General features: G+C 40.6%; 1 protein-coding gene and 1 long non-coding RNA gene across 3 annotated transcripts in view; both read right to left on the bottom strand.

Annotated features, from left to right (window-relative positions):
- LOC149985165 (uncharacterized) overlaps positions 1 to 27540 on the bottom strand; it is a 529398-nt gene that overhangs the window by 103520 nt on the left and 398338 nt on the right. The gene's annotated exons all lie outside the window — the stretch shown is intronic.
- LOC110492759 (prosaposin receptor GPR37-like) lies at positions 175 to 10031 on the bottom strand. 2 transcript variants are annotated; one of them, XM_021567236.3, is made up of 2 exons: positions 8386 to 10031; positions 175 to 3382 (listed from the first exon to the last, which is right to left on the bottom strand). In XM_021567236.3, exons 1-2 carry the CDS (start codon positions 9433 to 9435, stop codon positions 2549 to 2551), a joined length of 1884 nt encoding a protein of 627 aa, XP_021422911.3. In that variant the 5' UTR covers positions 9436 to 10031; the 3' UTR covers positions 175 to 2548. The 2 variants fall into 2 exon arrangements, with proteins under 2 accessions (XP_021422911.3, XP_021422919.1); XM_021567244.3 differs by having other exon boundaries at positions 9832 to 9967.

Genomic DNA, 27540 nt, shown 5'->3' with positions numbered 1-27540 from the left:
CACTTTCCTCTGGAGAATATTATCACAAATGTTTAGTTCCCAAGACAAAACGATAAAGTAATGGTTAGCAGTTTTGATAGGATATATTAATCCCTAAATAGTAAATGGGTTGTTTATTCCTTATATGAAGATATCGAATAATTTACATTTTGTCAAAGAAACATTCAGTCAAACTCTTTTTATATTTATTTATTAAAGTGAGTTAAAAAAAACACCACTCCAGTAAGTTTACTGGCTGACTGAAGTGTATCGCACAGTTTTCTGCTATCAAATACAGACGGAATAATATACTTACATAGCAAGGGAGCTAGGAATAACTTTGAACTGATTCACAAGAATCACCATTATCAGCAAAACACAATACACTACGACCAGCCATTTCAATATATTGCTTTCCATTTGAGACACTCTGGAAGCAGGAAGAGACAACAAAATAAAATAAAAACATGACAAAAAAACAACAAACAAAATAAAGATGGTAAATTTCAGTGCAAATTCAAAAAGAGAATATACAGGTGAGTTAATTAATTCAAAATGTTGAATTGAACTATTCACATTACTTTCCGTATGGTTTCTGTAAACAAATGGACAATTTATCATACAGTTGAGGTCGGAAGTTTACATACACCTTAGCCAAGTACATTTAAACTCAGTTTTTCACAATTCCTGACATTTAATCAAAGTAAAAATTCCCTGTCTTAGGTTAGTTAGGATCACCACTTTATTTTAGGAATGTGAAATGTCAGAGTAATAGTAGAGAGAATTATTTATTTCAGCTTTAATTTCTTTCATCACATTCCCAGTGGGTCAGAAGGTTACATACACTCAATAAGTATTTGGTAGCATTGCCTTTAAATTTTTAACTTGGGTCAAACATTTTGGGTAGCCTTCAACAAGCTTCCCACAATAAGTTGGGTGAATTTTGGCCCATTCTTCCTGGCAGAGCTGGTGTAACTGAGTCAGGTTTGTAGGCCTCCTTGCTCGCACACACTTTTTCAGTTCTACCCACAAATGTTCTATAGGCTTGAGGTCAGGGCTTTGTGACGGCCACTCCAATACCTTGACTTTGTTGTCCTTAATCCATTTTGCCACAACTTTGGAAGTATACTTGGGGTCATTGCCCATTTGGAAGACCCATTTGCGACCAAGCTTTAACTTCCTGACTGATGTCTTGAGATGTTGCTTCAATATATCCACGTAATTTTCCTCCCTCATGATGCCATCTATTTTATGAAGTGCACCAGTCCCTCCTGCAGAAAAGCATCCCCATAGCATGATGCTGCCACCCCCGTGCCTCACGGTTGGGTTGGTGTTCTTCGGCATGCAAGCCTCCCCCTGTTTCCTCCAAAGATAACAAACATAACAATAGTCATTATGGCCAAACAGTTCTATTTTTGTTTCATCAGACCAGTACGATCGTTGTCCCCATGTGCAGTTGCAAACCATAGTCTGACTTTTTTATGGCGGTTTTGGAGCAGTGGCTCCTTCCTTGCTGAGCGTCCTTTCAGGTTATGACGATATAGGACTCATTTCACTGTGGATATAGATACTTTTGTACCTGTTTCCTCCAGCATCTTCACAAGGTCCTTTGCTGTTATTCTGGGATTGATTTGCACTTTTCGCACCAAAGTACATTCATCTCTAGGAGACAGAACGTGTCTCCTTACTGAGCTGTATGACGGCTGCGTGGTCCCATGGTGTTTAAACTTGCGTACTATTGTTTGTACAGATGAACGTGGTACCTTCAGGCATTTGGAAATTGCTCCCAAGGATGAATTTGTGGTCTACAAATTATGTTTTACCTGAGGTCTGATTTATGTTGATTTTCTCATGATGTCAAGCAAAGAGGCACTGAGTTTGAAGGTAGGCCTTGAAATACATCCACAGGTACACCTCCAATTGCCTCAAATGATGTCATTTAGCTTATCAGAAGCTTCTAAAGCCATGACATCATTTTCTGGAATATTCCAAGCTGTTAAAAAAGGCACAGTCAATTTAGTGTATGTAAACTTCTGACCCACTGGAATTGTGATACAGTGAATTATAAGTGAAATCATTTCTATGTAAACAATTGTTGGAAAAGTTACTTGTGTGATGTACAAAGTAGATGCCCTCACCGACTTGCCAAAACTATAGTTTGTTAACAAGAAATTTGTGGAGTGGTTGAAAAACAAGATTTAATGACGCCAACTTAAGTGTATGTAAACTTCCGACTTCAACTGTATATACACACAACTTGAGTAAACCGAGACATATGTTTACCAGAGTTACGTCAATTAAATTCAAAGTCAATTCAGGAAATTAAGTGAACATTTAGAATAGGGCGTGCCCTCTAAACTCCTAAATTGTTGGGATTAAAACATTTACTAATCCTAACTGTAAGGGTCTCCCAGACTCAGATTAAGCATATCCCCAGACTAGCTAGCATCATGGAGTAAATTTAATCCGGGTGCCGGGAAACCAGCCCAATGGGTTTACAGTCCGATCTCTTGACCTCTTCCCAGGGCAGTTGTAACATCTGATGGAGGTCATGACCTTTTGTCCCTTCTTAGCAGTGGGTCGCCGCAGTGGTGTAGGAGGAGGATGCCTCCCTGTGGACAGTGCTGAAGGGCGACAGCTCCAGGTCGGTGGTGGTGCACTCGTGCTCGTTCTCCTCACTGGTAGTGGCAGAGGTGGAAGATCTGGGCGGGCCACACTCGTCACAGCAGCAGCAGCAGCAGTCCAGGAAGGCCCGGCTGAAGGGCTGGCACAGGCAGAACAGCAGGACAGGTGTCACTGCCGATTTACAGAACAACAGCAGCTGGCTGACCAGATGGAGAATGTCCAGGGTCCGTCTGGGAATACCCGCCGCCATGTAGACAGTGACGATGTTGCAGATGTTCTCTGGGATGATGCAGAAGCCATAGAGGATGGCCAAAGCCACAACTGTGCAGTTCATCTGGCTCTCCTGATGGATCTGTTTCTTGTTGCCGCGCACACAGGCCCGCTCGGCCTGCCGGATCTTACAGGCGGTCACCAGGGAGCTGCCAATGGTGAACAGCGTGGGTAGGCAGAAGTAGCAGCCAAAGTACCACCAGAGGCGAGCACCATCATAGGTCAGGCCCAGCATGTAGAGCGTGTCAGGGAGCTCGGTGGAGATACGAACCACGCAGCGCTGGCAGGGCGTCACATCCGGAGGCTCGCCATCTTCAGTGACCAGCTGGCGGATCAGGAGCTCTGGCAGGGCCAATAGGAGAGCCCCGATCCAGATAACGGCCAGCTTGGCGGCCGTGGAGGCACAGTTCTCAATCATCTCATAGTACATCTGGACGTTGTTGGCAGCGCGGAAGCGGTCGATGCACAAAGCGCACAGGGTAAAGGTGGTAACCCCTAGGGAGGCGACCTGGAAGGACAAAGAGAAGGGAGGAAAAGGTAAGATACTATCCAGTTAATGTGTTATTACTGCACATTAACAATACAGTGAGAGTTATTTTGTTTTTGATTGAGAAACAAGTATAGAAAATGTATCCAGTCTCCAGATACTTCTCCTTGTTGTATAGCACCTTGGGAATCTGGATAATATACCAAGGCCCCAGAGCCACGTTGCTCTCTGAAAAGACCAAAAGAATGTGTCCACTGTAAACCATCCATGTTTTAAAGACCGCTTGGAACAATTTTCAAATGACAATGGTACAGCACAGAATACTAGACGTCAACAGGTTTAGAGAGAGGGAGAGACATCTTCCATAAAGAGATTATGTTTTGACAGAGCACTCGAATGTCCAGACTCGTTTTAATAAATGACAAACAGATTTTTCCGTCCTTCATCGCACACTAGATCCTCATTTCCCATACTGAGATGTTTGAAAGTAGCCATGAGTAATGTGTTATGAGTGATACTGTTTTAACGAGTCGGGAGACTCCATTTGTATGCCAAAGGGTGAACTTTAGACTTACACATATTTTTAGAGCACCAGCTTATAATATTGGTGACTTTGTAACGTGATAAAGAAGGAGCACAGTGTATCGTGCTGTGTGCGAGGGAGACCAGTTGCAGTCCTCGATGGTTACAGTATGCAGTTCTCATTTCATAGCCTAATCGAGTTATGGACTTGGCAAGAGAGCCAGCTCATATTCATGATTAAATAACATGAACACAAACTGCAGACCATGAGGCATGGAGATTAATATCTCAATGCAATATCTCTATCCCTACACCCAGATCTTCACTATGCTCCAATTTTTTGCTATCACAATACAGCCACAAAAGTGTTGCAAATGTGGTTGCTTTTTCACCCAAATCTTACACGCTAATACACATAGAACTCAGAGACAGCAGATGTGCAGTTTACATTGAGTGTTGTCTTCTAGACTGTGTAGGTGTGATATGTTCTTTTGTTGCAAGCTTGATCATTGTGACTGCCTCCTTATGGGCCTTGGCAGAGGAAGGTGTAAACACAGGAGCCAGTGCCTGAGCCAGAGAAGCCGTGAGTACTGTCAGACGTACAGGGGCAGGCTTTGATCTGTCTGGTCCTTATGGCCTCAGAGAGAGTGAGTGAGAGATCTGTTGCACTTCACAAACAGCACCATTTGTATGGAGCCCTTTACACTCCTACCCGTAGTATACGGGTTGAAAATGGAAGATTTGGGCATTGATAAGCGTTTAAATTGGAACGCAGCGGCTGTACAGCAACATCCTATAAATGATGTCAGGGCTCAGGCTCTGCAATTCACAGCGCTGTATGGGTTTTGACTGACAGCTGTTCTTAACTTGAGCACCCCTACGCGACAAGAAGTTGACCCCATCCCTCCCTCTAATTGTCTGGTAGAGGGAATGCTTTAAATGAAGAGGAATCTATGTATTTTGAAATCTGAGACGTTGAGGATTATAATAAAAAACGCTTTGATGTCATACAAGCAAGCCAGACACTCTAAATTAATATTTCCATGTCATAAAACTCATGTCATATCATGTCATGTGAATGTTTATGATCACTATGTTAAATGTACAGTTACAAGATGACATGGCGTCATACCCTGGATTGTCCTGAACAAAATGAGCCTTTGTTTGTTATCAGGAGAAGGGAATTATGGTCAGATTTGCCAAATGGATGACGGGGGAGAGCTTTGTATGCATCTCTGTCTGTTGAGTAAAGGTGGTCGGGAGGTTTTTTTTTCTCTGGTTGCACATGTGACATGTTGGTAAAAATGTGGAAACTGATTTAAGTTTGCCCGCATTAAAGTCCCCGGCCACTAGGAGCGCCGCTTCTGGGTGAGCATTTTCTTATTTGCTTATGGCCTTATAGAGTTGGTTGAGTGCAGTCTTAATGCCAGCATCGCTCTGTGGTGGTAAATAGACGGTGACGAATAATATAGATGAGAACTCTCTTGGTAGATAATGCAGTCTACAGTTTATCATAAGGTACTCTACCTCAGGCAAGCAATACCTCGAGACTTCTTTAATATTAGACATCGCGCACCAGCTGTTAATGCCGGGCAGGCCTTGTGTAACTAACCTCTGTCACCTTTGTGTCCATAATGACACATTTTCATGTGACTGAGAGTACTTCAGTTGCCACAGGAACCATTAGAATTAATGGCCCCACTGTTTCTGTAATTACGCTCCATTAAATGCTTGATTACCGAGTCACTTAACATAATGAGGATGCCGCTGCCGCTATGCATTTAATGTTCTTACCATGGAGGTAAGCGACTCAAAGAGACTTAAACTGCTAGGTCTGGGACTGTGGTTTTAAAATGGCCTACAGGGCGACAGGTAGCCTAGTGTTTTAAGACCTTTGGGCCAGTAACCGAAAGGTTGCTGGTTTGAATCCCCGAGCCGACTAGATGAAAAATCTGCCGATGTGCCCTTTGGTAAGGCTCTCAATTGCTCTGCATTAGAGTGTATGTCAAATGTAAATGTTGGACTTACAAACTCTAAGCAGCTTACAGACATATTTGGATTGTTTGGGTCTTTGTGTCGTGGTTTATCTGTCTTGTTGTCATCATGTACAATATGCATGCCCGGGCAGATGTATTTAGCCACCCGTAGAATCTTTTAAATCTAGATGATTTCCTCTTCTAAAAGGAGTGTGCTTCCTTCTCCGGGTAAATAATGAACACATTTCCCATGAAAGGCACTCAGGACCCGCAGTATGATAGTGAACCCCTGCAAGATTCATCCATCTTACACAAAGTACATTTCTGTGACTGTGAGAACAGACAGACTGGTAAAAGGCAGGAGATTAAGTCAAAGAGGTCTGTGGAAGAGGAGAGGATTGGACTGTATAAAACAGAGACAGGTACACCAAGTCCTAGGGTTTTGCACTTGTGGAGATCTGAAAGGATTGGATAGGTGTAAACAGTAGGGAAAATTGCACCTAGCCTATCAAGGACAATGTGGGTCCGTCAATGATTATACTCATTCAATCAGATCTGTGTTTATTCCAATCAAAGCTACTTTCACCAAGAAAGTGCATAGCTGTTGAGGTGCATCGTTTTAACGGGGTGACCTTAATCACAGTTTATTTTGCAAACTGTATAAGGTGTTCCAAGTTCTTGGAATGCATAAGATCTAGGGCAGGGATCGTCAACTAGATTCAGTCACGGGCTGATTTTTTTCTTGAGGGGTTGGTCGAGGGGCCGGAACATAATTATAAATAATTTATAGACTGCAAATTGACCGCAAGAAGCCCAAACATATTTGTTTGAATAAAACGTAATAATTTTAAACCTTGCTTACATTTGTATACCACATTTGTATACCATCTCTACATGTGTGAGAATACTTGGGAACATATTTAATGAGTTAAAATCACTCGGAACTGATTTCCTGGTGTTTTTACAGTCTTTAATGTCCCAATTTTTGATTACTTAAAAAATGTTTTGTTCAGAAAGCTCACTTTAATGTGTGTTTAGATTTGTGTAACTCTGTAAAACATGTTATTTTAGAGGCTATGCACAATGTCTATGTGATCCCTCAACACCTAATTTTACCATTGCATATTTTACAATAGATGGCTGACAAAAGAGCTGCCTTAGAAATAGACATGGTAAACGGATGCAATATGAGGTGTGGGTCTGTGCAGTAATTACTGACGCCCACTGTCTCATTGTTTAGACTAGAGAGAAAGTAGGACTGTAACACTATCTCTGACCATAGATTGCCTAGGGGCATTTACTTCTGTATCTAGCCAGTGACAGGTCACCTAAGAGTTTGAAACAACAGGTTGAGGTGACATTGCAGAACAAGTAATCTAAACCTGATACACTTCACACCAACCTGGTCTCAGAGCATTTTGTATTGTTCTGTACGTAAATTTGTGACACTCCATTTGGTATGATATATTACGTTTGGTATGGTATGTATTAATTTGTGGATGTCCATCATCCATTTTCATGATATGTTACAAATTACAATTGATATGTTACGAATTTGCAAAATGTACACTATGTTAAGAATTTACAAAACATATGATATGCTAAGAATTCTAATTTGTTGTGGCTAATGTTAGCAAGCTGGCTAACGTTAGCTAGGCTAGGGGTAAGGGTTAAGAGTTAGGGTTAGCTAAAAAATACAATTATAATTTAGCAGACGCTCTAATGCAGAGCGACTTACATGAGCAATTAGGGTGCCTTGCTCAAAGGCACTCTGGCAGGTGATTCACCTAGTCGTCTCAGGGATTCAAACCAGCATCCTTTCGGTTACTGCCCCAACGCTCTTAACCGCTAGGCTACCTGTGTTAAGTGTTAAGGTTAGGGGAAGGGTTAGCTTACATTCTAGTTGCAAAGTAGCTAAAAGTTAAAAGTGGTTAAAAGTTTCTTATTAGCTAAAATGCTAAAGTTGGCCATGGTAAGATTCAAACACGCAACCTTTGGGTTGCTAGACATTTGCATTATATGGGGCGGCAGGGTAGCCTAGTGGTTAGAAACCGGAAGGTTGCAAGTTCAAATCCCCGAGCTGACAAAATACAAATCTGTCTTTCTGCCCCTGAACAGGCAGTTAACCCACTGTTCCTAGGCTGTCATTGAAAATAAGAATTTGTTCTTAACTGACTTGCCTAGGTAAATAAAGGTAAAAAAATATATATATATGCCCGATCTACCACCCTCCTTTATTTTTTGCCTTAAGTAACCTTCAGTTTCATGTAACCATACCAAACGTAACATATCATACTAAATTCAGTGGCCCAGATTTACTATGCTATGTCTAGTTTATGAGACCAGGCTGTGCACATAATTGAGCACAGATCATTGCATGTCATATGAAGTACCTACCATGCATATAATGTAGATATGACAAGTGACAAGAAAGAGAGTTATTGACAGCAAACTTTGAACAGGGACCCCACTTCAACACCCAATCATAACACTCACTCGAGTAACACAATAGCTAGTGGGAATTACCTCAATATAGGGGATGATTTTACAGGAGAACTCCCCCAACAACCAGTTCTTGGTTAGTTCATGGAATATCACCAGCGGCAGGCAGAAAAAGATGACAACAAAATCCCAAAGGGCGAGATTGGCAAGAAGAGAATTTGAAATACTTCTCATGTAGTAGTTGTGGCACACAATGCACATGATTGCCATATTCCCAATTATTCCAACAGTAAAAATGATGACTGAAATGATCATGACGGCATATGATTCTGCTGTTATGGGGTAAAAGTTAGTTTTTACATATTTTCTCTTTGTTTGAGGATTGAGAGGAATCAGTGTGGTATAGTCCTGGAGGTCTGGTAAAGTGAACTGTTCATAATCACTGGCATCAAATGGCAAGTCTGTTGACTGGTTCTGGGCCATAGGTTTAGGCAGCGGTTTCCACATGGCCAACAGTGCATCCAAAGACGCATCTGACAGCATGGTTGGCTCACTTATTTTGTTATCTTTCTTACTGCCATCCTTCACATTTCTTCTCCGACGGCTTACAGTCCCTCTTTTGTGTCTGCAGATCCGTTTGTGCTCGTTACGGTGGTGCCCTTCTCGCGTGCGTCTCATGGAGGGGTTTAAATGACCATATACAAAATTCCGCGTTTCCATGGTTGGATGCTGCTCGGTGTCCAACTTTTCCACCTCGAGGCTCTCCGACTTTCCATCCTCGAGTAACGTAACATAATCGGTTCCATTTGAAGAATGGCCTTTGCGCACTATTGTTCTTTCATTCATAACTCTTTTCATATTAACAGTCCCATTCATGTTATCCACCAATGTCCTAACCACATCCCAAGACGATGCACTTGAGGTATGCACCCTTTTACTGTCCATTTCGTTGACAACTCTGCCATACACAGAGTGCAAACTCTGCCTACTATTGGTTTTGTTTACGTTCCCGTTAGTGACGGCATACTCATGTCTAGGAGTAACATTTGTCTTTGTCTTCTCCCGGTGTATGTGAGTGAAAACAACCTCTCTACAAAGTGAAAAGCACAGTAATCTCAATAGTAGTACTAGCATTGTGTATCCTAAAACACGCGACAATAGGGGCTTGTGTTCCAAAGTGATGTATCCATTGATGTTTAGGCTACCAAATCGGAGACGACAGAACCAACGCCAAACCTCAATTCACAAGTTTGAAACATTGTTCTTTGACAGCGTCATTCAATAGTTGTCAAACCCTCGTCCAATTAGATAACGTGCACTATGCAATTGTCAGGTGCTTCTCAGAATTCAACGTGGTCTCAGAGCATTTCGTATTATTGCAGAATTGCGCCAAAGGGAAGTTCAGCAACGTTTCTTTCCTAACCCTGTGTAGGAAGTGTCCTTGAATCTCGGCACTGCCTCAATGAAGATTGTATAGATTGTTAAAGATGTAAGTGGCCACAATATCGCATTTCCAAATCCAAATCATACCCGTCTAAAGTCTGCAGTTTCCTGGTGTGGTAGCATGTCCGAATAGCTCCCTGTGTAGTTACTATTACCCTCAGGTCCGGGGCGACAAATCCGAGATGGAGTGCGTTATTGTCGGGGACGTGCCAAGCTCAGTCTGGAGCTGCACACCGCTTGTGATATGAACATCGCTGAGAGAACAGAGAGGAGAAGGGCTCCCCTGGAGGCCTGACAGGCCTCAGAATCCTTGAGTTTAAAAGGCATTTCACGGTTGCGCGTATTGGGGCGCTGGGTTAATGAATGCACTCATTGTCTTTTTTTTTTTTTTTACTAAACAGGTGCCCCTGGTATCAGCGATGTAAAAAATACCAGCGTACTATTCGATACTTCTATATTCATGTGGATGATACCATGATTGTGGATCATTCTGAATGAATCATAAATAATGATGAATGAGAAAGTTACAGAGGCATACATATCATACCCCCGAAAATGCTAGCCCCCCCCCCCCCTCCTATTTGTAATGGTGAGATGTAAGGTAAGAATGTTTTGGGGGTATGATCTTTGTGGCTCTGTAACTTCTCTCTCATCATTATTTACAATTAATTTAGGATTATTCGTAATCATGGAAGCATCCACATGAATCTAGATTTGTTCAGAAACATATTCTATTTTTATTTACATTGACACAATACATTATTTACCATTGATTTCTGTTGTGCACAAAATAATCTGACACACAACCAAAACAAACTGCAAATGCATTCAACAAGTTTGTCAAGTCACAAGCTTGATGTAGTCATTGCTTGCTAGGAATATGGGACCAAATACTAAACCTTCAACTATTTTAATACAAATACTTTTGGTACCCTAAAATGGGGGAACTATGTACAAAAAGTGCTGTAATTTCTAAACGGTTCACTGACATGGATGAAAATATTAAAAGCAACAAAAAATGTGTCAATGTCCAAATACTTTTGGACCTCACTGTATATAATGAAACAATTACCATCCCGTAATGTATAAGGCCATGTATAAAAATGATGGACAGGCCATTATTTTGGCTATGCCCCCATGGGATGACAACGCCCTCATCCACAGGGCACGAGTGGTCACTGAATGGTTTGATGAGCGTTTTCCACCACCATCAATAAAACACCAAATAATGGAATTTCTCATGGAAGAATGGTGTCACATCTCTCCAATAGAGTTCCAGCCAATTGTAGAATGCATGCCATGGTGCATTGAAGCTGTTCTGGCTCGTGGTGGTCCGAAGCCCTATTTACACAGTTTATGTTGGTGTTACCTTTATTTTGGCATCTATCCAAACATGGATGACATGTCTGTTAAGTAGGCAGGCCATGGAAAAACTGGGACAATTTCAGCTTCCAGGAATTGTGCACAGATCCTTGCGACATGGGGTCGTGCATTATTTTTGCTGAAGCCTGTGGTGATAGCAGTGGATAAATGTCATGACAATGGACCTCAGGATCTCTTCACGGTATCTCTCTGCATTCAAATTCCCATCGATAAAATGTAATTGTGTTCGTTGTCTGTAGCTTCTGCCTGCCTATTACTAACCCCACACGATTCTATACACATGGTCTGCGGTGTGAGGCCGGTTGGACGTCCTGCCAAATTCTCTAAAACAATGTTGGAGGCAGCTTATGGTAGGGCAATTAACATTAAAATATCTGGCAACAGCTTTGGTGGTGGACATTCTTGCAGTCAGCATGCAAATTGCTGGCTCCCTCAAAACTTAAGATATCTGTGTAATTGTGTTGTGTGTCAAAACTGCACATTTTAGTGAGACCTTTTATTGTCCCCAGCACAAGGTGCACCCGTGTAATGATGATGCTGTTTAATCAGCTTCTTGATATGCCACACCTGTTAAGGTGCGTGAATGAGGACCCAAAAGCGAATTAACGTAAACAGAGCTTCCTTAATGACAAAACATAGGTAGGCTCAGATGGACCGGCAGATTCCGACAGGACAGGACAAGGTTGCAGCAAACATGACGATAGTCTGGTTCAGGCATGAATAACACAAACAAGAATCCGACAAAGACAGGAGCAAAAACAGAGAGAGATATAGAGGACTAATCAGAGGGAAAAAGGGAACAGGTGGGAAAAGGGGTGACGAGGTAGTTAGGAGGAGACAAGGAACAGCTGGGGGAAAGAGGGGGAGAAAAGGTAACCTAATAACGACCAGCAGAGGGAGACAGGGTGAAGGGAAAGGACAGAAACAAGACACAACATGACAATACATGACAACACCTGTCTGTTGGATGGATCATCTTGGCAAATGACAAATGCTCACTAACAGAGATGTAAACAAATGTGTGCAGAACATTTGAGAGAAATAAGCTTTTTCTGCATATGGAACATTTCTGGGATCTTTTATTTCAGCTCATGAAACATGGGAAAAACTATTTACATGTTGTTTTTATATTTTTGTTCAGTTCCTTCAGAAAGTATTCACACCCCTTGACTTATTTCACATTGTGTTGTAATACAGCCTGAATTCAAAATTGATTAATTGATTGTAATTTTGTCCGCACAGATCTACACAAAATATGCCATAATGACAGTCTTTTTTGGAAATGAATATTTATAAAGCTATTTCTGAGTTTTGTGACAGCTCTCCTTGGTTGAAAAATGTCTGTATGTTTTTCTGTGGCTAGGCGCTGACCTAACATAATTGCATGGTGTGCTTTCACCGTAAAGCCTTTTTGAAATCAAACACTGTGGCTGGATTAACTTAAATTGTGTATAATACTTGTACAGTGGGGCAAAAAAGTATTTAGTCAGCCACCAATTGTGCAAGTTCTCCAACTTAAAAAGATGAGAGAGGCCTGTAATTTTCATCATAGGTACACTTCAACTATGACAGACAAAATGAGAAAAAAAATCCAGAAAATCACATTGTAGGATTTTTAATACATTTATTTGCAAAGAGGTTTTATTTTTCAGTTTAGCCTTCTGGCCTACTCTAGGCGACCAGCCTCTCCCCTTATGAAGCATAGTCTACTAGCCTACTACTGACGCTACAAGTGTGATTCAGAAATGAGGGAGAATTAAAGAACAATGGATTAACTTTTTCAATGCTAGTTAAGGATACTATAGTTACTATAGTATCTTTGTTGCTATTGTATCCTTAACTAGAATTGAAAAAGTTCATCCGTTGTTATTTCAGAAATTAGGGGGATGGATTTTTTATTAATCACGCTTGTAACATTTCACACTGAATTTATTAACTTTTATTTGAATTCTGGTGCCGCTCTGCACAGACGAGTTGTTAGCTAGCAAATTAGTTTTGGTACAACGTTTAACCTACTCTCTGAAGTTCAAAGACACTCAAATTTCCTTCATAGAAGCTAGTCCTCCGTAGGTATAATTCTGTGGACCTAATTCAGATAATGCATGTCATAACAAGAAGTTGCCCAGTGCTTCACAGCAAGCCTCCTCCTCCACCCTCTCTCGCTCTCCCCACCTGCAACATTTCAGTTGTATCTCACACCCTATACTTGCATGTAAACAACTATAACTTTTGCCCACTCTCATAGCAAGCTGCTCTATCCACAGTGGTTAGTGAAATAATTTAATGTCAAGCTAAATTAAGAAAATAAATGGTGAAGAACTTTATTTTTCTGGTTGGAAGAGTGGAACAGAAAAAAATAGTTCTGTTCAGAAAGAAACGATTCAAAACTTATTTCTGTTCCAACCCCTGATTTGCATATTTCCAATATGGACAGCATACTCTGAAGTGTGCGTGTGCCAGCGGCGGCTTGCTAATAAAAGCGTTAGAAGCGGCGCCCCCCTTGTGATTGGTCAAAAAAAGTTCAAATATATATTACATCATTCATGGATTAGGTTTTAAATGCTCATAAAAGTGCTGTAAATGTGTACATTTTCCAGTTTAAAAAATATATTGTTCATAACGAGCTGTTCAATTAATCACTACTCTGCCCCTCAGTGACAGCCAGCTCTGCCTCCGTGGGCGCATAGGTCATGTGAATATTGCCTCAACTGTTTTGCCAGCTATGTTCTTTGAAGGGTAACTGCCAAAATGAAATCACAGGATTTCATAGCATAAATTATAACAACACAAAGTAAATGGACCGTCCTGGGGTGCTCCAATGTGCGTTTGTTCAGTCAGAACGTCTGGGTCTGCTCTAGTCTCCTCCTCCGAATGAGTCTCATGCACCAGACGGCTTACTTCCGCATGTGAGACTAGATGTGCTCCATCAGGTACAGATGTTGCTAAACCAAAAAGCTAATTGTAATTACCTTGTTAATAAATAATCATAACAGTCATGGGAGCCTGGGACATGATAAACCGGACAACTACATCCAATAAGAGTCGAAGGATGGAGAGATACACTATCTAGAACCTTCTCATCCTGGATCTGGAAGGACAAAAAGCCTGTCCAATTGTATTGTTTCTCCCTGATGTTTATAAGGTTCAACTATCGGTCACAGGGTGACATGTTGTGTGGACTAAAACAGCATAAAACAGGTTTATCACAAAGCATGATCAAATGTTTTAGCCAGCTACAGAAACATTGAGAAATTGTTAGGTTTATTGTTTTGTAAAATTGTCCAGCTAGCTATCCACATTTGATAAGCAGCTAACTAGCTATAGGAAGCAGGTAGCTTGGTAGCTAGTTCGTCTTTCTAAACTAATATCTGACCAACTCAGAAATATGCATCATGCTTTGCCACATTACGTTAGCTAGCTTTCCTGGTACACTCCTGGTAAACTCGTTCTTTCGTGAACTGGCTACTCATTTTATAGTATAATGCAGTAGTGGTCATTTGTTTTTTGACATTCAAAAGTGAATGCTGTTGTTCAAGCACTCTACAGTTGAAGTCGGAAGTTTACATACACCTTAGCCAAATGCATTTAAACTCAGTTTTTCACAATTCCAACATTTAATCGAAGTAAAAATTCCCTGTCTTAGGTCAGTTAGGATAACCACTTTATTTTAAGAATGTGAAATGTCAGAATAATAGTAGAGAGAATTATTTATTTCAGCTTGTATTTCTTTCATCACATTCCCAGTGGGTCAGACGTTTACATACATTCAAATAGTATTTGGTAGCATTGCCTTAAATTGTTTAACTTGGGTCAAACGTTTTGGGTAGCCTTCCACAATCTTCCCACAATAAGTTGGGTTAATTTTGGCCCATTCCTCCTGACAGAGCTGGTGTAACTGAGTCAGGTTTGTAGGCCTCCTTGATCGCACATACTTTTTCAGTTCTACCCACACATTTTTTATAGGATTGAGGTCAGGGTTTTGTGATGGCCACTCCAATACCTTGACTTTGTTATCCTTAAGCCATTTTGACACAACTTTGTAAGTTTGCTTGGGGTCATTGTCCATTTGGAAGACCCATTTTCGACCAAGCTTTAACTTCCTGACTGATGTCTTGAGATGTCGCTTCAATATATCCACACAATTTCCCCTCCTCATGATGCCATCTATTTTATGAAGTGCACCAGTCCCTCCTGCAGGAAAGCACCCCCACAACATGATGCTGCTACCCCGTGCTTCATGGTTGGGATGGTGTTCTTTGGCTTGCAAGCCTCCCCCTTTTTCCTCCAAGCATAATGATGGTCATTATGGCCAAACAGTTCTGTTTTTGTTTCATCAGACCAGAAGACATTTCTCCAAAAAGCACGATCTTTGTCCCCGTGTGCAGTTGCAAACCGTAGTCTGGCTATTTCATGGCGGTTTTGGAGCAGTGGCTTCTTCCTTGCTGAGCGGCATTTCAGGTTATATCGATATAGGACTCGTTTTACTGTGGATATACATACTTTTGTACCTGTTTCTTCCAGGATCTTCACAAGGTCCTTTGCTTTTGTTCTGGGATTGATTTGCACTTTTCGCACCATAGTACATTCATCTCTAGGAGACAGAAAGCGTCTCCTTCTTGAACGGTATGACGGCTGCGTCATGGTGTTTATACTTGAGTACAATTGTTTGTACAGATGAACGTGGTACTTTCAGGTGTTTGGAAATTGCTCCCAAGGATGAACCAGACTTGTGGGAGTCTACAAATGATTTGGCTGATTTATTTTGATTTTCGCATGATGTCAAGCAAAGAGGCACTGAGTTTGAAGGTAGGCCTTGAAATACATCCACAGGTACACCTCCAATTGACTCAAATTATGTCAATTAGCCTTTCAGAATCTTCAAAAGCAATGGCATAATTTTCTGGACTTTTCAAAGCTGTTTAAAGGCACAGTGAACTTAATGTATGTAAATGTCTGACCCATTGGAATTGTGATACAGTGAATTATAAGTGAAATAATCTGTCTGTAAACAATTGTTGGAAAAATTACTTGCGTGATGCACAAACTAGATGTCCTAACTGACTGTTCAAAACTATAGTTAGTTAAAAATACATTTTTGGAGTGGTTGAAAAATGTGTTTTAATGACTCCAACCTAAGTGTATGTAAAATTCCGACTTCAACTCTATATATCGCCTCAAAGAAACTTCCGGTAGTTTGAAAACTTGTCATGATATTTCTGTCATGCTGCTTTGTTGACAACTCCAACCACCACATGTACTCAGCAAATCAGTGGCTAATGCTGGGATGTGCAATAGCTTATTTTGTGAATAAAGGAAAAACCTGCACTCACAGAATTATTCTTTAAGTTCAGTTCTTTTAGCGGAGGTCAGAACACACTGCATTTTACCAAAACATGTTCTGACTTCTCTTGCTCAAAAAATTATTTAAACCTTGAAGAATATTTTAGTTAGTGACGGATTTTCTTTTAGTCAAGTATATTCCTTTCGAATCCAGAACCCAAATACTTTTTGCTACTACCAACATTTGAGCTGAGCACACCACTTTCTCTTTCTACAATAACTAAATTTGCCCTCCTTATAAACAATGCCATTTTTAGACACTTTTAGGAATGGTCAAGTTTACAAAACTTAGTGCACCCTCTTCGTAACAAAATGTTGTTTTGGGAAGAGAAAACTGTATTGAGATTAAATGCTTTACAGATGAGAAAATTATCAGAATGTCGGCCAACTTTCATCGTGATAAAGCTCATTTATTCTCTGTTTGTGTGCTGGTAGCAATGATGAATGTGTGTGTATACATTGTCTATGGTTGGTTAATTGGTTCTCAGCCAGTCTCAGCTGGCTAGCAATCTTGCTGCCAATTCAGTGATGCTATTTAGCGAATGGCAAGCTGACAATATTGAAATGACCATGTTAGGTATGCTTACCAAGCCAGTCTAATAGATGTCAATACAATTAGTGGGGTGGTTATTTTGTGTATTGTTCTGTATTCTGTTGTCAGTGATACATAATCTGATTCCACCAACATGCGCTTTCAACCCCTAGCTTTGCATAAGGTGAAGGTAAATTGGCCAACATTTTTACAAGCTGACGGCGAAGACAACAACATTTACAGTAAGCATGGTAAAAACATAAATTGGGTAGTGTTTGTATGTTTTGTGATTTTGTTATGGAGATATAGGTGGTTAGGGGAGCCTGAGGTCCACATATTATCTTTCAGACTGTGTAATCAATTTAGTCTAACGCTCTTCTCTTTTTACCTTTTCTTTTTGAAAAACTCAGCTTATCTGGAGTCATTCCACAGTACCCTGCTGAAAAATACCCCAAGGCGGGGGCATTTTGGATACACAATCCCGGGGGGAATGTACACAACTTGCGGTTATTGAGCTCAACAAGATTGAACAGAAGAAAACAAAAAGTCTATATACAGTGAGGTCAAATGAGGTGCCACCAACCTCCTGTGGTAGAAAAGGTGTGTCACCCTGTTCCTGGAGAGCTACCCTCCTTTAGGTTTTCGCTCCAACCCAAGTTGTAACTAACATGGTTCAGTTTATAAATCAGCTAATTATGCTAGATTAAGGTAGGAGTGAAAACCTACAGGATGGTAGCTCTCCAGAAACAGGGTTAGAGAGCTCTGATTTAGAACCACCATCAAATAAAAATTGATATTTTCTATCAATCTTTAAAATGTGTCTGCTCTTATGGATTCACATAAGATATTTAGGTAAGCTGTACTGGGCTCTGTAGAATCAAATAGATGCTAGACATTCAGATATCCAATGAATGTTTGTTTATTTGTCAAATTCTAAAAGACAGGGGAGTGTACACTATTTAATGCTAACTCAAGAGAACTGGGTATTCAATAACAATGTTATATGATAAAAGTAACATACAAAAACATTGTATGAACAGTGTAGTTCAATGTGTCCGAGTGTGTCTCAGGTGTAGAGACACACAAGTGCATATAACTGTAGCTACAGATTGTTATACCAGATAATGTGATTTACCCAAAGATGTTCTTGTCTATTCAAGTCTTCTCTCATTGATCGAGACAGATGGGTGTCCACCCCAAAGTGCTGTATGTCATGATGACAGAGACCTGTCTCGATCAATGAATGATAAGACATGAAATAGACACGATGGCGGCAAACATATTGTTGGATAACTTTATGGAGCAAAGAATAATGGGGCATTTTCTAAATTCAAACTGAACACTGACATTTTATGAGACTCCTGTTTCCCTGAATGGGGGACAAAGTGGGCATCGCTAAGGTTGGTTGAAAATTCTCTGTGCTTCACCAAACAGTGAACTCCCAGTGTTGGATACAAAAAATATTTGGTTAAATCCCATTATCTGGTGTAAAAATCTGTAGTTCAGAGAACCTCCCCCACTGTAACACAATAGTATGTTAGCCGTCACTACAAAATACGTTTCAGTAGATCAACTGAAGTTAGTAACTTATAAATAAATAACTTATTTAGATAGGCACCGTATTTGTCATCTGCCCTCTTGGTACTGGCATCAGCTGTAGTTGGAGTCTTTCAGACTGGAAAAAATATGTCTGCTTGTAGCAATGAATCCACCGATCGGAACATCGCTGAACGACTTCCAATGGTTCTATCGAACAAGGACAACCATATCTACACCCACAACAATGTATTGTGCGATCAATATAACATAGATTGTTCGCGGAATGCCACAAAGCAGGATTACATACATTTTTTAACCTCGCCCCCCCATCAATACACGGGAAGCAGTCATAGGGTGTGGGCACCGTTTGTCACTGTTAAAGTGCAATTAATGAATTAGTGTTATGTTGTCTAGTGGCTTTGCTGGCATGCATAAAACAAAATTGGTTGAGTATACACCACCAAGATTTACATGCTAAAATCACCACTGGATGGATCACTCTCCCTGCATCTTTTCGTAAGAAGGAGCGGAGCTCTCTTTCTGACAAGCCTTCAGGCCCTATCTACTCTAAGCAGTCATCCTTATGGCCTATTTATTGCATTACCTCCCTAATCCTACTACATTTGCACACACTATATATAGACTTTTTTGTAATGTGTTATTGACTGTGAAATACATAAGCTAATAATACATAAGCTACGTATGTCCACCCGGCCAAACTGAGCAATCGAGGGAGAAGGGCCTTGGTCACTCTGACAGAGCTCCAGAGTTCCTCTGTGGAGATTGGAGACCATTCCAGAAGGACAACCATCTCTGCAGCACTCCACCAATCAGGCCTTTATTGTCGTGTGGCCAGATGGAAGCCACTCCTCAGTAAAAGGCACATGACAGCCCGCTTGGTGTTTGCCAAAAGGCACCCAAAGGACTCTCAGACCATGAGAAACAAGATTCTGTGGTGTGATGAAACCAATATTGAATTCTTTGGCCTGAATGCCAAGCCTCGAAGAAACCTGGCACCATCCCTACGGTGAAGCATGGTGGTGGCAGCATCATGCTGTGGAGATGTTTTTCAGCAGCAGGGACTGGGAGACTAGTCAGGATTGAGGGAAAGATGAACGGAGCAAAGTACAGAGAGATCCTTGATTAAATCCTGCTCCAGAATGCTCAGGACCTTAGACAGGGGCAAAGGTTCACCTTCGAACAGGACAACAATCCTAAGCACACAGCTAAGACAACTCAGGAGTGGCTTCGGTACAAGTCTCTGAATGTCCTTGAGTGACCAAGCCAGAGCCCGGACTTGATCCCGATCAAACATCTCTGGAGAGACCTGAAAATATCTGTGCAGCGAAGCTCCCCGTCCAACCTGACAGAGCTTGAGAGGATCTGCAGAGAAGAATGGGAGAAACTCCCCAAATACAGGTGTGCCAAGCTTGTAGCATCATACCCAAGAAGACTCGAGGCTGGTATCGCTGGCAAAGGTGCTTCAACAAAGTACTGAGTAAAGGGTCTGAATACTTAAATACATTTGCAAACATTTTTAAAAACCTGTTTTTGCTTTGCCATTATGGGGTATTGTGTGTAGTTTGATGATACATTTTTTTCTTTAAACCATTTTAGAATAAGGCTGTAACATAACAACAATGGGGAAAAAGGGAAGGAGTCTGAATACTTTCCGAATGCACTGTACACCCCACAAGGGGTCCACATGGCCATTGCATTCCAAACACATTTCACTGATACACCACATGATGGAGCCCTAGTGATACATGTGGAATGTAAAACAGTGGGACGATAGTGATGGGTCATTCCTTGTTCCCAGGGAGCTATAACCATTTCAGCCACATTGCCTTGGCCATAAACCCATCATAAAAAATAAAAAAAATTACACACAGATTAACTACACTGAGATTGATATGAATGTGCTTTTAGAACCCATTTCAGTTGCCAGTGAAGTGGAAGACGAGGAAGAACTAGGCTTTTTGACCACTGTGAGCGATATTGACCTGTTGAAAACACTGAACTATCTGTTCAAACAAAATATTGTGTAGAAAAATCTTCCATACCTACAAGGTACCAAACTGTACCATGGGAATGTCTATGTGTACCTGTGAAGTGCACCTTTGACATTGTTGTACCCCAGGGTAAAACATTGTACCCTAAGCATGCTCTTATTTTTTTGTGTTAATACAGAACCTATTGGCACTGCAGAAACCTCAATGCACACACAACCAAATGTTCAATTCCCCAAATGTATACTCTACATCGTGTCCTTGAGCACTGCTAGTTTTACATTTGATCAAAAGTGCAGAAATACATTCTTGCCAGTTAGTGCGTGGCCATATATATTTTATGCTCACAGATCTGGTGGTGTAGCTGCACGGTAGCAGGCTATTTCAGGTTGCTAGTGACCAAGAGTTTATAAGTTCAAGTTTCATTTAAGGCTGTGCCAATTGTGTTCACAGTACAAAATTGTAAAAAGTAATTGAAATCAGAACACAGTAGCATTCTTTAATTTTATTGAATAAATAACTTCGAGTTGTTGTATATATTTACTTATTTTTGGCAATAAATATATAGCCAATCTCCAATATTTCCATAGACCTTATAGCTCAGCAGGAACTTCAGGTAACTAGCAATCAAGAGGTTGTCAGTTCATAATCCCAAGTGAGGTTGAGTTCCAAGTAATCAGCATACAGCAGCATACTGACCATTAACACCCTAATTTAGCTGTAAAAATAGAGTAACTTGCTGTAGATTTTCCGTATTTTCACCTCAACTAGACAAAAATCTCCAGGGGACCATGACACAGCGTTCTGAGAACGTCCTAAAAACATTATTGAGGAAGTCCCTGGAATAAACCAAGAACTAGACAAAAACCTGCAGGGGACCATGACTGTTTCATGGTTTCACATGTTGAAATTTTGCATCCCATGTTGTCACATTTATTTTCCATTAATTTCACAAGATCATGTTCTCACGTGCTCAAAATTTGTCACGTGTAGTTTTATGGTATCAGCTACTTCACGTTGTCACTTTAATTCACATGTTGTCACATGTTATCACGTTAACTTCTCATTAGTTCACATCAGGGCCCACGAGATCATGTGATCACCTGTGAAATGCATGTGTTTTTTCCATAAGGGTGCCCTTCCAGTCTCCAAAGTGCCCTTTCGGTGGTGGTATAATTTCACAAACATTCTATGTTTTTTTTACACATGTTTTATCATTGTTGTCCTGAACCCACTGCCCACAAGTCATAGTTCAATTCTAGTCTGATTCAGAATCAAAAAGTTGTGCATCTTGATTGCTGGCCAATGACCAGACATCAGACTTGGCGCACAAAGGCGAGTGTGCATATCCAGATTAGTGAACAGTTTTGCCTGGCAAAAACAGAGTAGGCTTACATTTATCATCCATATAAAATACAGTTTAGCAATCTACTACTGACTCATTTTTCCCAGAACAGTAGGTTACACTCAAAAAAATGTTGGGTGAAAAACAACCCATTGATTTCTTTGAGTTGGGTTGTTGATGCTGTGTTATTGGGCTATAATCCACCAGGTCAGATCAGAAGACTGGAGGTGTGGCTTAGTAAGGGTGCAGCGTTCAGATAGTTATTTTGGGCCCCCGTGAGAGTAAATATAATTCCAGTTAATCTGTACTGTTGTATTGTCAACAGATGATAAGGTAGAGCACTAAATTATGAGTTCCTTAAATGCATATGCATATTCCAAAATTAGTATAGTTACCATTCCTGTTAATGTTATGTTTGTACAGTATAAATAAAAAGTTCCTTTCAATATTTTTGCACATTACATATTTTAAAACACAGTTAACAGTTTTATTTAAATATCATAATAAAGTGTTAACTAGTGATGTTACATTTGATACTGGAGCTCCGATGCATGTGTCAAAATCGCTAAGCAGTTTACTTCTAAGCAGTGTGCTTGTATCACTTTATCAGAAGCACGTGATCAATGAACATGATCAATTAAGTCCGAAGCTTTGTTTTGTCTAACAACCACCTGATTGGTTTGGCATTGGTTTCGGTAGAAGACAAAAAGGCAACCCTGCGCACGCACTACGGTGTGTGCGACGTCTTCTAGAAAATTTGGTTGTTCTTAATTCTTTTGACTAGCCGGTGCCACTAGTGTACAGCCTGTTGATCAAGGCCTTGCGTAGTTAACCTATTTTCGACACAATTGGCTGGAAATGCTCAATGCTTCAGGAAGCTTTATACTGCCTTCAATGTCATGGGATGAAGATGTAATATATTCTGGCGAGTTATTACAATATTTGTAAGGAAGCACAGGGCTACACAGCCGGCAACGAGAGCACTCTGAAGACAGGCTGCCCTCAAGTGAAGGTGTGTGCAGACAAAACATGCTTTCTGATCCTGCAACCTCCACTACAAGTAGGCCGTATGATTTTGCTTGCTCTGAACATGATAGGCCTATTTTTAGCGTACCTTTTAGCTCCAAATGCAGATGTAAAACGCAGTTTTTGTCTGTAGCCTGTCTTGCCTTTTGACAATATGGCTGTAATGACCGGCTACATTTGCACAGAGATTGTGAGTGCATGTTCGCATTTGCGTGGGTCGGGTATTGAATGCCTTACCCATGCTACTCCCTGGTGAACAGACTCTGTCCATGTTTCCTGTGCCTTCTGGTTGGCTGCTGCATCTTCAGCTGATACGTGGTTGGCTGCTGTGTCTTCAGCTGATACGTGGAATAAGAATTCATGCCTTAATGTTAATGGAGTTAGCAGTTTGACAACAGGAGGACAAAACACTTATAGCCTACAGCCCCACACAGATCTGTAGGTTCCTCTCCCTTACTGCATCTCTCCAGAGTAAGGGTCCCAGTGAGCCGGTCCCATCCTGCAGCTCCAGCTTCATCAGTAGGTCATACTGCTGAAGCTGCACCCCCAGAGTTGGGTGAGGGAAGAGAGCCGAGAGGAGAGCCATAACACTAAAACCACATGATTTAAGAGAGAGACATGTAACTTTACAACATGAGATGCTGCTGAACAAGGGAGAAAGCCATAACATAAAACTGAGGATTGGTGGAGTGAAGAGACACAGCAGATGGAGCATTAAAAGAGTGAGTGCAAAAGGAGAGGAGACATAACATCAAAACAACTGAGGGTTCAAGAAAGGGGCAGGAGCCTAATAACCACAAATGACAGGGTGAGAGAGAAGATGATACAGTACAACGAAAACCTCACTAGCTGGGGCAGAGAGAAGGGCAATAATCGCCACTGCATTTAAAAGCAAAGAGAGATGAAGGTAGTCCCAACATGATCAAAAAGGATACTACTACAACCGTAACATTAACATCTTGATAAATCACAGACCGACACAACAGAGCAATGAAATAGAAAACATAGCAAAGCCAGAATATCAACATGAAGGGAAAGTCACAGTCAGAACACAAACAGCAACAACATAGACAGAGGTCACTGTGAGAGATTTGTCTCGGTCTATAGTAGCTCATGTTCTGCAAAGGCCAAGTGTCAGGTGTTAATGCCACTCAAGCCCTTAAACCGTTCATTTCATTACTAACTACACTGCTAATGAAGCTGATTCATCTGACTGATGTCATTAAACGAAACCCTGTGTCTATGAAGGTCAGGTTCATATTCAGTAAGCACAAAACGTTTAAATGTTTCAACTAATCAAGGGCTTGGTAAATAGTTGATGATTTGAATCAGGTATGTTAGTGCTGGACTAGAGGATTGTGCACTCCCTGGGGGTCCCAATTGATTGAGAGAGACAAAAAAAAAGTAATCTCCGTGGATAAATAATGTGTGAGTATGTATATAAAGAAACATGGGTAATACATGACATAACAATTGGAGCCATGTAGCTAATACAGTCAAGTGAATGTTGTGTCTTATGTGTTTGTGTATGGTTGTCAGCAGTGGTGGAAAAAGTTCCCAATTATCATACTTGAGTACAAGTAAAGATACCTTAACAGAAAAGGACTCAAGTAAAAGTGAAAGTCACCCAGTAAAATTCTATTTGATTAAAAATCTAAAAGTTTTTGATTTAAATATACTTAAGTATCGAAAGTAATTGCCAAAATATCCTTAATGTATTGAAACTAAAAGTAAATCGTTTCACATTCCTTATATTAAGCAAACCAGACGGCATGATATTCTTGTTTTTTATTTATTTACGGATAGCCAGAAGCACACTCCAACACTCAGACATAATTTAAAAACTAAGCATTTGTGAGCAACTAAGCATCTGATCCGCCAGATCAGAGGTAGTAGGGATGAACAGGGATGTTCTCTGGATACTGTAAGTGCGTGGATTGGACCGTTTTCCTGTCCTGCTAAGCATTCAAAATGTAACGAGTACTTTTGGGTGTCAGTGAAAATGTATGGAGTGAAAAGTACATTCTTTTCTTTAGGGATGTAGTGAAGTAAAAGTAAAAGTAGTCAAAAATATCAATAGTAATGTAAAGTACATACCACAAAAAACGATTTAAGTAGTACTTATTAGTGTTTTAAAAAAAACACTTTACACCACTGACTTAAAGTCAGAGTAGATTTAATTTCTTCCCAGTATGGGACCTCCTGTGTGCACACGCTTAAACATAGAATTACATATACAATAAAATTTGTATTTGATCTTCCAACCTTTCGGTTACTAGTCCAAAGCTCTAACCACTAGGATACCTGCCGCCTGAAAATTTCTGTGGGCCTAGTAGTAAAGATTTGTCATTTCACTTTTAAAATGTATTACCTTTTATTAGTGCATAGACTTAACCAAACAGGATGTTTTCCTTTACTAGACTACCCACCCGCACATGCTCATTCACTCGCAACATATTTACAGCCTCCAAAACAGTAGTGAATGGACAGATACATTCCACTACACAAAACGCCACAAAGCGTCTCAGTGTCAGCCATTTATCTCTGCCTTGGCAAAATGTCTGTGTTCTCAACGAACCACATCACATTTTGGAGCGTATACGATACTGCTCGTTTTCAAGTCCATTCGCTCATTTTTCATGTCTTTGGCATGCGGTAACCTAATGATAAATAGTGGTGTAATAGCCTACAGTTTTCTTGACATTTTGTTTTAATTATTGTGATAGTGTCATGTTTTACTGGTATGGCTTACCCACACTATTTATTTTGCCGGGATGCCGTAACAGACCATACAGCCTTACCTTCACCCAAGCCTCAAGTTGAAAAAAAAACAGTTAAATCCTTTAGGCTTGACAAACTGTTTTTGAGTCTTGCATTCAATATCAGTTGACTGAAGAATATTTTATGAATTCCAAAATAAAATGTCTCAAGACATCGCACTATTTTACATTAGTGTCTTGAGATATGTCTTGAAACACACAAAATATCTTGAGTGTCTTGAGACGCAGTCTCAATTGCATGTCTCAATACATCTGAAGACATCTCAAATCCTCATGACTGAAAGCAATATTAACAGATGAAAAAAATGTGATATTGTACAAGTGAAAAATGTATATTTACCAAGACTCCACACCTCCAATATGGACAAAACAATAATGTCAAAATCTGAGATTGTCTCCAAGATCCTGAAACAATGAAAGCAATCAAATAAAAGATTGGCATGTCAAGCGATAGTTTCCTATTATTTAGTCCTTTTCATGTTACCGCAGCCACAAAGTCATAAATCCAACCTATCTCCAAAATGTATCTTATAAAAATTTGATTTTAAACCTAACCCTAACATTAACCCTAACCTTAATCATATTGCTAACCGTATGCCTAACCTTAAATTACGACCATAAAGCAATTTTTTGATTCCGCTAATTTTTTCCGACTTAGCTAACTTTGATTTTGTGGCTGTGGTAACTAGTGGAAATGGCAGACAGCCCCCTCTTCCTTTTTGAGGTCCTGTATATCTGGGCAGTAGTCAGGCAGCGGGTGCAATCCCCCACCATGTGAGGTGCACCCATCCAACTGGCCAGAGTCGTTGCCAGGTCCCAGGAACTTCATGTAGGTTGTACATCCGAAGTTCTGTCCCGGGCTAACAGGATAAAGAGGGGTCAAAGATGTGTTCGAAAAACATGTCTCACGCCAACTTCTCTCATCTACCGATGTATGTCGAATGCTTTGGTTCAAAATAACATCTGCACATTGGACATGGATGGGCTGAGTCAAAGTGTTTTAGCATTGTATAAGACATCAAATGTTTTCCTTTTTGCAACGCCTGATTGTTAAAAATAAAATGCAGTTGCAGCCTTTGCATCAGACAGAAATCAGCATCAGACAGAAATCAGCACCAGACATCTGTGACAGGGACCGTTGCTTCCATGGTGGTCATTTAATTATTTCACTGTTGCTGAATAACAAGTAACAGGATGCAACAACTTAACTTCACACTTCCAGCCAGAAGAGGGCGATATGGTACCTAATCTTTCCTGTGATGTAAACAACGACAGCTCATCGAGGGTAAACCAATCAGCTAAACTGAATGTTTTTGTTAACAGATGAGCTTCACTTTCACGACCAGCTTCAGGGTGACAGAAACCGAACCTCACCTCTCGTGCTTCATTTGTGAGATCACATGAGTACATGGTAGTTGGGTAGTAGTAGGGCACTGTTTAACATTACTGCTGATCAAGGGCTTTGTTCAGCTTCCAGCCACAACATGGGCTAGTATTTTGTACCTATCTAGTAACCCTGGTCATGTTTAAATATGTCACTCAAATATCTTTCATATGTTTTTCTTGTTCTTTTAGTAAAGCGACAAAGCAAGCATTCCCAGTAACATTTATGGATTTGTGTGAAACTATGAATTGCATTCTCCACAAGGAGGAAAAAAGCTAACCCAGCAGGCATGGGGAAGCAGCAGAGGGAATGGTCCAATTCATTATTTATCGTCAACTGCAACGTCTACATCCGAAAGACATTCTTTCATGTGCAGACAGAGGTAAGCAAGGTTTGCCTGATGATCTCCCAAAACCTGAGTTTCTTGTGCAACACTCAGAACTCAAAGGGGGATGACA

Source organism: Oncorhynchus mykiss, chromosome 2 (genome assembly GCF_057628025.1).
Source record: "Oncorhynchus mykiss isolate SJ-2025 chromosome 2, ASM5762802v1, whole genome shotgun sequence".
Lineage (NCBI taxonomy): Eukaryota > Metazoa > Chordata > Actinopteri > Salmoniformes > Salmonidae > Oncorhynchus > Oncorhynchus mykiss.
This window is presented reverse-complemented; position numbering and strand designations above follow the sequence as displayed.